The sequence below is a fragment of the Excalfactoria chinensis genome, chromosome 1, assembly GCF_039878825.1.
Source record: "Excalfactoria chinensis isolate bCotChi1 chromosome 1, bCotChi1.hap2, whole genome shotgun sequence".
Lineage (NCBI taxonomy): Eukaryota > Metazoa > Chordata > Aves > Galliformes > Phasianidae > Excalfactoria > Excalfactoria chinensis.
Window position 1 is genome coordinate 64,469,467 of NC_092825.1, and position 12,563 is coordinate 64,482,029.

Here is a 12,563-nt window from a genome sequence, read left to right on the forward strand (position 1 = left end):
GACCGTCACACAGATCATTGCGTTTGCTCATGGTGAACAAAGACAGCAGACAACACAGCAGCAGAGACGCCGAGGATTCATTTAAAAAGACAAAACCAATATTTTGCAGGAAGAAGAGGGAAAAGGTCAGCATCAGGCAGGGGCACATCTATGCCACGTGCGCTTTACACACTGCTTTGTGGAACACACACCTCTTTGTGGTACACGCACCTCTCACACCAGAGCTGGCCAAAGAGACCCAAGGGAAACGAAGCACATTGAAACCCAGCTTCAAAATGTGATGTTTCAATCACCGTCATCTGCAGCATCACCCCTTGGGACTCTGCGTGCACCTACCGTTATTACCTTAAGTAAGAACTATCTTAAGTAGTAGACAACCCCGTTTTGCGTATTAAAGTTTTTATTCCTTAGTAAGAATTTCTCTTTAATCACAAAATAGTGTGGAAATATTTAGATAATAGAATTCATGGAGTGCTGGAAAATACGGAATATAAAGACCGGTCTCTAATATATCACATACTAATCTGTTCTAAACCAGCTGGTTTCTTGCAGACAGGATTTATTTTCTTTTAATAATTTAAGACAGCGTAAGCTTGTATCAAGCGTAAGCATCGTAACAAAAGTGCAACTTTTTCAGCAAATCCTCCCCAAAGGTATTTAAACTCAAAATATCATTAACACGTATTCTTTTTTTCTTTTTTTCTCCCTACAAAAATAGCATGTCAGACATCATTAATTGGATGTATTAACAACTATGTACATACAGCCACTCGGTAGGCCGCTAAGGTCTGGAACGTTGTTTAAACACAGCGTTTGAGGCGAACAGCAGCAACAGCAGCAGCAATGCACCGAAGCGCCGGGCCGAGCCGGGTACGCGCTCGCGCCGAGTCAGACTGTTGTGTCTCACCTCTTACATAACATTCAAGTGAGATTTCTCACAGTGCTACCTTGGCAACAAACTAAAAATATCCAGGCAAGGTCTCGGTTTAAGCCTTATTATAAAAGCTTTATCTGTGTGATTATCTGGCGTCTGGTTTGGCTCCAGAAAGGGAAATCGCGGTGCTCGGGAGTGGGATGAGGGGAGAACCCTACCGGGAAAGTTGCCCCAAAGGTCTCGGCGTCCGATTGCAAAGCGGGGGGCGGGGGGGGGGTTTCCTCCGGTTTGTGTCAGTCAGAACTTGGGCTCAAATGAGCTCGGGCTGACGAGCCGCTCTCCGCTTTCTTAGGGAGGGGAGGGATGGGGAGAGAGAGGGGTTTTCTTTCCGTAGTTCAGTGCAGAAACATTCATTTTATACAGCACGGTTCGGGGGGGGGGGGATCTCCGGGGAACATACTGAATTAAATAGAGAGGGGTGAGCACAGACGCGCTCTCCGCAGCCGTATACCTCAGCCGAAAACAGACCAGCCGAACGCGGGGTTACATAACGGCTCTGCCCTCCTTCCCCGCACGCCCGAAGCCGGCGGCGCCCCGGGGTGCCCAAGGCACTGCGGCCGCCCATAAAGTGCTGGCACAGGTGCGGGGCTCCGCCGCCCCTCCGCCCCAACCTGAGCCCGCCCGGCGCGGTGCGAGCATCTCGGCGGGACCCAGGGACACTACAAACCCATCACAATAAGGTGCGACATTTAAGTTACCTTAGAGAGAGAGAGAGAGAAAAAAAAGTATCCTTACTATTTCTCTTCCTTTCCTCCTCCTTTTTCTTTCTTTCCTTAACATATGTATGCACTTATAAAGCCAAACATTAAAAAAAAAAAATACTGAGTAGTAAATCTCGTCCGGGACGGTCCTCTGCGGGGCAGCGGCGCGGGGGGCTCCGCGGGCCCCTCCGGCACCGCCTCCAGCCCGCCCTCCGCTCTCACGGCCCCTCGGCGCCGGGCTCCTCGGCGGCCGCGGGCTCCGCTTCTTCGCCGGGCTCGGCGGCGGGCACCGCGGCGGCGGCGAAGGGGGGCGGCAGGTGTGGCGCCGGCGATAGCCCGGCCGCCTTTTCGGCGGGGCCCAGCACGGACGAGAGGCAGGGGAAGGAGGCGGCGGCGGCGGCGGCGGCGGCTGCGGCGGCGGCCGCCTGAGCCGGGATGCCGGGGTAGAGCAGCGGGATGGGAGCGGCGGGGTAGAGGTACTTCTCCAGGCCGCCCTTATCCAGGAAGGGCTGCACGTAGGCGGCGGCCGCCGAGGGGGAGATGAAGTAGAAGGGCAGGCAGAAGGGGGCCGCCGGCTGTCCGAAGGGCGCCGCGCCGCCGCCCGCGCCCAGCGCCATCAGCGAGCTCAGCAGCGCGGCGTCGGCGCCGCGGGCAGCGCCGGGCAGGGCGGCGCCGGGCGGGGGGCTGCCGCCCCTCTCCAGCCTCGGCCGCTTGGGCGCGGGCGGCGCCTCGTCCCCCGCCGGCTCCTGCTTGACGGGCAGCGCGGGGAGCGGCCCCGCCGGCCCCGCGCCGCGCTCCGGCCGCGCCTCGGCCTCGCCGCCGTAGCCGCTGTCCGTGTCCGTGTCGGTCTCGGCGCCCGGCTCGGCGGCGTGAGTCCGCTGGATGACGGGCACGCAGTGCGCCTGGCCCTCCGGCTTGCGGGCCGGCGCGCGGAGAGGGGCGGGCGGGGAGGAAGAGGAGGAAGGTCCCTTGGCGAGCGGGCCCGGCGGCGGCGAGAGGAGCCGCGGGCCGGGCAGGAACTGCGAGGAGACGGCGTGCAGGTGGCCGAGGAGCTGGGCGCAGCGCTGCTCGCGGGGGGTCCAGCTCTCGGAGCGGGACAGGAACTGCAGCACCTCCTTGGCGCACGTCTGAAAGCCCGAGTGGAAAGCGTCCAGGTCGGCCTGCACCGGTGACTTGACGGAGCGCTCCCCTGCGGGAAAGCCCCCCGGTGCGGGGGGGACAGCGTTCGCCCGCCGCCGCCGCCGCGCGCTGCCCCGCTCCGCCCGCGCCCGCCCCCGGGCCCGCGTACCGCTCTGCAGCGCGACGATCTTCTGGTGCTGCTGCTCCGTCAGCGCCGTCAGCGCCTTCAGGTGCTTCAGCGTCAGCTCCAGCACCACCGCCTTCTCCAGGTGCCCCAGCGTCTGCAAGGCAGGAGTCGGGCGCTCGGCCTCCTCCCGGCTGCACCGCCGGGGAGCAGAGGCGCCCCCCCGGGCTTACCGTGAGTTTGAGGTGCTCGGGCAGCAGGTCCTTCAGCTGCGCGATGCACTCGTTGATCCTGTCCCGCCGCTTCTTCTCGATCAGCCGGTGAGGCAGTTTGTACGTCTCCTGGCACGGAGGCGCCCGGCGTCACGCACGGCCCCGGAGCCCCGCACAGCCCGCACCGCAGCGCGCCGCGGAAGTTCGGAGCGCGGTGCCGGAGCGCCGCAGCCCACCCTTACCTTGCTCTCGTCCCGCTTCACGCCGCGCTTGGGTTTGCACATGTAGAGCGCCGGGTACTCCAGCCTGCGGGGACGCGGAGCTGCATCCCGGCCCGGAGCGCGAACCCGACGCCCCCCGAACGGGCGGCGGGGCGGCGCTCTGCGGGGCTCCGCTCGGGAGAGCGGAGCCGGGGCGCGGCGGGGACGCTTACCCGATGAAATCGCGGTGCTCCAGCAGCTGCCGCTCGGGCAGGCGGGAGATGCCCTCGTCCATGGCAGGCGGCGGGCGGCGTTCCCTCGCTGCGCTGGCCGGGATCCGCGGGATGCTGCGAGCGGGCTTCGGGGATCCGCGGGCGGAGCTGCGCACATGCAGCCTCCGGCCCCCTCTCCCGTGCAGTGGCGAAAGCGTGCGGCGGCTCGGCCCCCCCCCCGCCCCCGCCGCTCCCCCTGCCCGCCTCGCTCCCGCGCACCCGCCCGCAGCGCCGCCGCGCCTCGCGCCCGCCGCGCCGCGCACAGCTGCCCGCGGGGCACGCGCGCCGCCGGCCCGCCCCGCACCCGGCTCACGTGCGGCGCGCGCCGGGAGGGAGGGGGCGGGGCGGGGGGCGGGACCTGCGGGGAGCCCTCGGAGGGCGGCGGGGTGGGGGGGGTCCCCGGGCCGCCCTGCCGGAGAGCGGCGTTCCCGTGCGGCTGCCGGCGCTGCTGTCGCTGCCGTCGCTTTTAGCGGTGTGTTTTTTTCCCCACTTTTATTCACGTAACGCTCTCGTGCTTTTCCCGATTTCTATCTTTTTAAATGTTTTATTTGTTGTTATTTTGAAATTGACTTCAATCTCCACGTCCTTTAATCTCCGCTCTCGTCTCCACTCGGGTGGCCGACCACCCTCCCCGTAAGGCACAGCTGCTCCCCTATGGGGAAGGGCGCTGGGGGGGGGGAATCTCCGCCTCCCCCTGCCGGACGCTGCACGTCCCCGCACGCCCCCCCTTCTCCCCCCCCCAAGTTGGCTCACACCCCCCGCAGGTGCTGAGCCGAGCTACAACCGCTTGCGGTCGCGTCCCGCACGCAGCCCCGCACGTGCACGCAGCGCCGGCTCCGGGCGTCCGCCCCCCGCGGCGGCACCGCAGCTTTGTCCCCCTCCCTTCCCGGGGCGGCACAGGGCCGGCAACGTGCTGCTCCCTGGCCGGCCTGGGCGCTGCTCCGCAACAGCCCCCAGGGAGGCGGGAGACCGGACCCGCTCCGAGGGGAGCCGGGCGAGCAGCGGCTGATTGCGGGCCGGAGAGGTTCGAGAGGCTCCCGCTGCCGGGCAGAGTGAGGGCGGTACTGAGGGCACCTTCAGCCCCGTTAACACGGTGACATTTTCACACTGTCGGAGCAACGAAACGTTGGGGGGGGGCGGGGGGGGGGGGACTAAAAATAAACTGGGGCTGCGTGAGCCGTGTCCCCGTAGGTTATATTTGGGAATGCCCGGGGGAGAGGTTCGCGGGCTCCCGTTGGGCGGCTGGGAGAGCGACGCCAGAGAGGAACGGCAGCGGATGCGCGGGCTGCAGGGATGCTCCCTCGGGAGTACGGGAGGGACCGGCGGAGCTCGGGCGTGGGCATCGCCGGCAGCGCTCAGCCGTACCGCGTGGGATCGCTTGTCCAGAGGCAAGCACCCGTTTGGGCACTCGAGGTGGAGCTACAGGAGGCAGCAAGTCCTCTCCTCCTGACTGGAAAGCATCGAGAAAATCTCAGGTGCAGCTCAGATGCAAGATGGAGGTGAGCCCTGAGTGGAAGCCCGTGGAAAGCTTTTGGGGAGCACTAGCTCAAGGGGAGCCGGTGCTCTGAATGAAAAGATAGCCGCCTCCAGCGGAGCCCTCCTGTGGGCAAGGGAATGGCTCTGCATGCTCTCTGTAACTCATGGGTGGGAGTGGAGAGCTGGAGGACGATTCTGGAGCACGTTGTTGTGCAGCACCTGGAGCATCTCTGGAGCATCTTCGCCAGCTTTGTTCCCCCTGGGACAACCTGCAAACCTTCAAACTGAGGAAACAATGTTTGGAGCGAGACGTAGGTTGCAAGAGGAGAAATCCTACGTGTGGGATTCCTCTGAGACCCAGCGGGAACAGACATCGAAAATGATCAAAAAGATGCAAAACATGATCCGAGACAGCTGGAGGATCTGCACAACGAGTTCAAGAAACATCTGGAAACTTCTAAGAGAGGTTTATAAGAGGTCACCTGCAGACAAGGATAAAAGGCTCCAGTGTCCAGAGAGTGTGAAATCCTCCTGGAAGGTTCCCGGTTTAAAATGGCAAGATGGATCAAAGAGGTGATCGGCAGCATGACCATCGTGGAAAAAAAACTGCTTTCCAGAAAATAAGAAGCACAAGAAAAGCTTTGGCCAACTTCTGAGCCAGAGCAAACCACAGCAAAGAGTTAAGATGCTGAAAAATCACTCAGAAAAGGAAATCAAAGGCTTGTAGGTCACCACAGGAAAAAACAGCCTCCTGCTGGAGGGCTGGCCAGAACATCACCTAACGCCAAACGTTCACCACCATTTGCAGTCTGGGAAGAAGGAATCAGACTGCCCTTCCCTGTTCGCTCTTGTGCGAATATCATCTCTTGGAGAATAGCTTGGGAGGTTTGCTCAGTGCATTCCATAACCACAGCATGAATGAAGGCCTCTGAGGTGCGGTGCCTAGGGGCCAGCTTGGTTGCTCCAGCTCTTGTGGCACTGGATGCTCGCCTTCAGGGAAGAAAGGGAAAAAGGAGATGGAGTTGTCTAGACTGGGTGTGTGACACGGAAACAGCCATGGAATTAGAGAGCTGGTCTACCACGTGCTACAAAACAGGGGAAAACAAGATTCTAACTGAACCTGGAGAGGATCTGCATCACTTTGCTTGAGTAACAAGGTAGTAATGAAGACTGCCGCTGTACACTGGATGTCGGCCTACTCATAGATTTTCGATTATGGGATAACCAGACTGAAACCAGGGGAAAAAAAATGACATGAGAACACATAAAAACCTGAGGTGGGTCAGAAGATGGTCTGGCTGCCCTGGAGCCTGGTAGGAAGGGCCTGGGGAGCAGGGCATGAATGTAATGAGAGCTCTCCAGCCCAACAGGTTTTGGTGCAGAAGCTTCCTGAACCAGAGGCGACATCTGTATGTAATGGGAAACCAAAGACACTGTGAGAGGCAGTGGCACTTCACAAGGTGCTTACATCTCTGGTTGCAGCAGAGCATGGGGCCAGTGAGATGGTCGGTCCTGTCAGCGCTGCCCTGTGGCTCGCACAGAGAAGAGACCCTTCATTTCAGTGCCACACACATACCTGATGTCTGTAAAATGAGGGAGAGAGCAGCCATGCAAACACACAGCTGAATTCTGAGGCAGACATAAACCTGATATGGGACAGTGGCAGGGAGTGAAGACACGATGTGCAGCAGTAGATGAAGGCCCCCAACTGGCTTCAGAAATGGGGCTGGGTCCAGCCTAGGAGAGCAGAGATCTGGATCCATTATTGGACAAAACGTTTTAAAACAGGGAGAGGCTGATCACAGAGGCACTCCTAGGCCATGTGCAATGGGTGATATTAGCAGAAATGTCCCAAACCCCACCAGACTAGGCAAACTAGAGCGGCAATTGGGCTAATGGTGGTTGAGCTGGTCAGCTTGTGGTGGCTGGTGGTGACAGGAGAGCATGGGCATATCCAGTCCTGGGGAAGTCAGCCTGGTAAACATGCACTGGAACAAAAAGTCAGGTGTGAAGGTAAGTGAGATGCTACCACCTACTTACCTCAGGGGTACCCCATAATGTGTTGTGGGGGGGTACCACACTGCATCATAAACACCAGGAACTGGGCCTTGTGACACTCACTTTGGAAATTCTCCTTAGAGTTGTGCCTTGACTGGGCAAGCTGTCTGCAGGTAGCTGGTCTGCAGTGAAAAGCTGTCCTGCTTCCTGGGACAATATAATTAAATGTGGTCACAGCCCAGGGCTGCCTCCAGCCCAGCTGTGAGAGATCTGAAGCCTCAAGAACCCTGTGGGTCAGATCCTGTGGGCGTGAAATATAAATGATCCCACCTGCCTGCTGGGTGCTTTACAGGAGCAGTAACAAGGAACAAGTGAAACAGCCATCCCCTGAATTCACTGCAGAGAAGCCATGTCTGTGAATGATGGATGCTGCTTCTGGGTTCGGCTTGGGCATTCCCAAAGCAGCAGAAAGCTGTGTATTGGCAGGCAGAAGCAGAGCTGGAGGTCAGGGAAAATTGCTTCCTCAGCACAGCCTGATCAGTTGGTGATTCAGTGATGTTGGGGGTTTACATAAAGCGCCAGCTTGGCTGCTCTGATGAAGGGATGGCATGGAACGCCATCAGGAGGCCTTGAGTGGCCTCAGCCTTTTGGGAGGCCCGCTGAGCTTGGGCTAATTATGGGTGCACGCTGAGACCTTTGAACGAGAAGTGGTAAGTGCAGTTACACATGGCTGGAGATAAGCTCAAGGCTGGCAGCCTGTAACTGGTCCCAAAGGAAAGGGATCTGTTCCAAAAGACCGCCAGTTACCTCTGTTACACAGCTGGTGATGGGGAATTTCCACTGAAACAAAAATAAAAGCCCTGAGACTTCGTGGAGCTGGCCCACTCCCCTGCCACTCACGGAGGTATGGGTTGGTAGGACTCTGCTCGTGTTATGGAAGGTTTGTTTGTAGATTTGTTAGTATTGCAAAACCCTTGTACAGGTAGGGTGACAGAGGGAAAGCATTTCAGCAGCCAACTCAATGAATTTTAGCAGTTTAAACCAGTGCACTTCTTGGTTCAGCTTGCATGTAAGTTCTGCTGGTGGTTGCACAAGAGAAACACTATAGTAAGGGCAGATGGTGCATCCCAAATGGAATTTGTTCAAACATTAAGAAAAAGGGCAGCTTTGCAGCCACACACTGAACTACACATCTGGGCACTAAAGGAGCAGTGGTGATACTTACAGGCAGATGCTCCGGGGCTAAATGCAAGTGATGTCATGGGTGGGAAATAATGGAAGAGTTGATTCTTCAAGAGGATGGACGCAGAGTAGGAGACGCTTGTTTGCTCTCTTACAGCCAGCCAGTGCTGGAGGATGCTTCCCAGAAAGTATCTCAGTAGCTGGAAAGTGAGCTGGGAAATTGCCCTCCAACAAGATATACCTCTGGAGTACAATGACGTGTATCTCTCAAGCACCAAGAGAAATGCACTCTGATCATGGTGAGTCAGTTAGGAGCTAAAGATGAATTACTGCCTAGAAGTCACAGCGCATGCAAACAACCAGTGGAGAACCTTGTTAAGTGATGCCCAGAGTGGGAAAATAATGGTTTTTAGTAATTTAAAATGGACAGATATTCTGGATTGTACCTGGAGTCCATACATTTCCAATAAAAAACTTAGCTAAGCTATAGGAAAGATCCTATTGGCAAGATCAACGAAGGCTGTAGAAAATAACATGCAGGAGATTAGTGCCTCTATTGCAACTAACGGTCCCACAGAAACACGGAGAGACACCATGAAGTAATGTCTGACAGTCATTTCATTAATGGTCTGCATTGCCTGATGTTTGTGTGTTTCTGACTGAAGCAGCTTCTGGGAGCTGCAGACTATTTCACAAAATGCCCCAAAGCTTGTCTAATAGGGCACCAGTGCCAGATGTCCAAGTGAAAGACATCTCCCTCCAAGTCCTAGGAGGTATGGGAGGATTGCATAAGGCCCAAGGGAGAAACACTGAATCCAGAACAATGCAGCAGATCTGTGAGGCGGCCGAGATCCCTGAAACATCTCCATGTGACTGCAGCCTGAAGGGTTGGGGTTGGTGGGATGCTTTTTGCAGGCTTACAGTCGACAGGGCTTCTCTACTGAAGTGCATCAAGTGGTAAGACCCAGCGTATCCCAGTCCTTTCAAAAGCCTTGGGAGCAGCAGAGCCCATTCTCATCATTTTGGTGAAAAACAAAGTATTTACTGTGCCTATTTTGTGGGAGGAGGGTTTTCATCCAGGTTTTCCCAGTCAGCCCCATGTAAGTTTTCTCTTGATCCCCATCCAGCAAAATGAGCTTACATTTTTACTACTTGCCCTTTTATGTGGATTAATATGATATTCCATGTTCTTTTGTTGTTGTTGTGTTTTAAGCATAAGTTCAGTTTAGCCCAAACCGATGCTCCTCTGGGTTTTGACCACCCTGTAACACTGGCATCATCGGTGGGTACCAGAACCCATCATGTTTCAAATCTCCATGCCTGTAGAGTTGAGGCAAACAGGGAAGTGGAGGCTTTCTCAGCACAGAGAGGGAATACTGGCCTGTATTATGATTTACCATTAATTACCCAACTTGTGCCTCTGTCTGGCAGACGAAACTCAGGCAATGCAGAAGCTAGTGGCCCCTTCCAGCTTGCTCCTGTGTGCCACACGGTGCCTTAGGGATCTGCAATCAACGCTTTGATTATTAGGGTAAAATTGGTCATAAAGGGGAAATAGGATGAAATAAAATGAAAGTGCTGCTATCAGTTTTACTTGAGATCTGCATGATCCATTTTAATTTAAATGGAAAATGACATAACTTATCTATAATGCTTTAAAGCCCCAGTCAGAATGCTGTTGCCAGCTCCAGACAGTGGCATGTTTTAGCAGCACTGTGATGGACATAAAGCTCTTTAGTGTGCACAGAAAACCAAATATCAGATGCTCCGCTGAGAAAAACACCTGGGCCTAGCCAAAAATACATGGAGCCAGTGGCAGGAGGAGCTGCCTAATGCAGCCTCTCAGTGCACGGCTTGGCACCTTTTTATCTGTTTCTGAGCATTTCAAATGGCAGGAGTGGAGAACACCCATCACAAGGGGTGCTGTGAGGCAAAATCATGCATGTGAAACATTTCGACATCCCCAGGAGCCCGCTGCTACAGGATGACCTCAGGCCAGGGTGAGCTCCTGGTGTCCCTCACTGCAGGGATGAGGGAGCTCAGCTGGGACACGTGGCAGCTCCCAAAGCAAAATCTCTTGAGCCAGCAGCCCATAGCACAATGTTTCTGATGGGTTGCAAGTGGAACAGAATCTCCCCCTGGAGAAGGTGAGTAAGGAGTGAGCGACATTTTTGCCCGGCATAGTGGAGATGGAGAAGCCCCAGAACACGCAGCCAGTGTCAACAGCTGTCCCTGTGCCCAGGGACAGCTGGGGTGGCCATGCCTGTGAGCTCCCAGCAAGGCACTGGGGGTGGGCTGGGCATGGGTGTCAGAGCCAGGTAGGCCGCGTAGCCCCACCGCAGGCAGCTCTGGCCAGTGCCTCTTTCCTTGGGAGGAGGAAGCTCGCGCACAGGGCAGGAAGCAGCGATGGAACAGCCAGCTCAGGAAGGGGACGGGGCCAGGAGTTTGTTTTTAACCTGCTTCTTGTTTATTTAAGCTGGGAGGAAGGCGAATAAAAGCAGCCACTGAAAGGCGATGGTGGTTGGTGTCGCAAGCGGTTGGAGGCTGAAAATGCCTTTTCAACATTTTCCACCAGAGTCAAGGTGTTAAAAGCTGGTATACTGACCTCATATCAAGCTAGCAACAGAGGCTCAACGGCACTGCTTTGAGGGCTGGAGGGGGGCCGTGAGGCTGCCTGGTCCACTGCTGTAGGGATTTATGTCCTGCTTGTTTTGGGTAGGACAGGTAAAAGCAAGTTGTTCCCCTTTGCACAGAGACATCAGGTTTGCACTTGAGGATGAAGAAGCCCTTGCTTCTTCTGCCAGCTTCTAGTGCTGACCATGCTATGGGGCTCACTGCTCCTGCCCTGAGAGGCACTGCCGTGCAGACTTTCTGGCCCCACAAAGGCACATAACACTGTCCACGTACAGTGGATTCTGCATGTAGGGCAGCACCAGGTTTGCAAACTATTTCTCTCGTGTTCACGTTTCTCTTGCATCTCTCGTGTTCTCTGCTCTGTGCTTCAGCTGAGGGCATATTTCTGCTCCAACAAAGCAGGGTTCACTGGTGAGACTCATGTCCCAAATGCAACTGGGTACAAACAGGTGCTGCTTCCCCCATCTGGAGCCCCATAGTGCCCCACAGCACCCATCCATTCCTACCAGGTGTCACAGGAGGTCCTGACTGTGTGGGGTTGGCAGTGGGATGCTGGAGCGGGGTCATCCTGCATCCTTGAGTTACCTTCACCTCCTCCTGTTCATTTTACCTTGAAAGGACCAGGAAGGGACCCGTGGTTTTACCAGCCTGAGCCCATTCACTTCAAAACCTCTGAGCAGTTCTAGAACGAACTTCTTCAGTGTCCTGTCCCCTTAAGAGAATAGATGGATGTGCCCTAATATAGTTGTAATTCTCCTTCCAAGTTTGCTTAGAAAGCAAATGAAGACATTACAAAAATCCAGCTGACCAAAAAAACTAAGCTCTGGCTATCCATTTCAGGCTAAGCTAATGTAATTATCATTCTTATCCATATTGTCATGCAGTTAGTCCCGCTGAGCCTAGCGCTCAACTGTCCTGATTTTTCATCATAGATTCTCTTTGTTCCTCTTCAAGTATTGCTTCCTGATTAAGGGCTGTGATTTGAGGAACTTAATGTCAGATTTTATAGTGACAGTTGATTTTTCTTTCAGCAAGTTTGTTTGGTACAGATAAGCTGACATATCACATTGATGCGTTTTTTCTTCCTTTTTTACTTTTTGGTTTCCTTTGTGGATACTTCCAAAAGTATTGCAGAGTTCAAGCTCTCAGTGAGGATGATAAGCCTGCTTGCAGGTGTTTCTGTGTGTGAGCAGGAGAGGTGAAGCAGATGCAGGAACCAGGAAAGCAAATGCCTGCCACAATCTGGGTCACACTTCCAAAGGGAATTATCATTCCTCACATGCTTTCTCACACAGCAGGACACAGGAGTGCAGGGATTTCTGCCTTGGATCCAGGCTCACAGTTCTTTTGCTCCCTTGTCTTGTCTCTGAAGGTACCCAACTGCCGAGTGCCCCAAAACCAGAACAGGGAACACACAATGGCCAATTGTAATTTGCTTATAGGAAAAAATAATATTCCCAGCCTTAGGCATTTATCACTTGGAATGTCACCTGAAGAACTCTGGTGTACATCCTACCCCTTCTGCATTATTACCTCAAGTGATCTAAACCATACTCACAGCCCATATAAATGCCTACTCATTGTTTCAGATCTCCTCAACATTTCAGCTGTCATCTAAGCAGTGAATCCCAGACCTGTGATGTGCTGCTGAACGCATCCCCATTTCTCCAGCCATTCAATGCTCATTTCTTAAAATCAAATCAAGCATCTT

The 12,563-nt window shown here is 55.2% G+C and overlaps 1 protein-coding gene across 1 annotated transcript; it reads right to left on the minus strand.

Moving 5' to 3' along the window:
• Positions 1-1,151: 1,151 nt before the first annotated feature.
• On the minus strand, positions 1,152-3,795 carry BHLHE41 (basic helix-loop-helix family member e41). Its single transcript, XM_072326507.1, has 5 exons — positions 3,524-3,795; positions 3,333-3,396; positions 3,112-3,219; positions 2,924-3,035; positions 1,152-2,824 (listed from the first exon to the last, which is right to left on the minus strand). The coding sequence occupies exons 1-5, from the start codon at positions 3,583-3,585 to the stop codon at positions 1,854-1,856; spliced, it is 1,317 nt and encodes a 438-aa protein (XP_072182608.1). The 5' UTR covers positions 3,586-3,795; the 3' UTR covers positions 1,152-1,853.
• Between the last annotated feature and the right edge of the window lie 8,768 nt (positions 3,796-12,563).

What these genes read in the sequence shown, in the direction of transcription:
- BHLHE41 (XM_072326507.1), bottom strand. Translation starts at nt 3,585, where the DNA reads ATGGACGAGGGCATCTCCCGCCTGCCCGAGCGGCAGCTGCTGGAGCAC. An exon ending in TGAAGCGGGACGAGAGCAAG is followed by an intron (nt 3,220 to 3,332) that starts GTAAGGGTGGGC and finishes CCTCCGTGCCAG; the next exon opens with GAGACGTACAAACTGCCTCA. An exon ending in CCGAGCACCTCAAACTCACG is followed by an intron (nt 3,036 to 3,111) that starts GTAAGCCCGGGG and finishes CCTGCCTTGCAG; the next exon opens with ACGCTGGGGCACCTGGAGAA.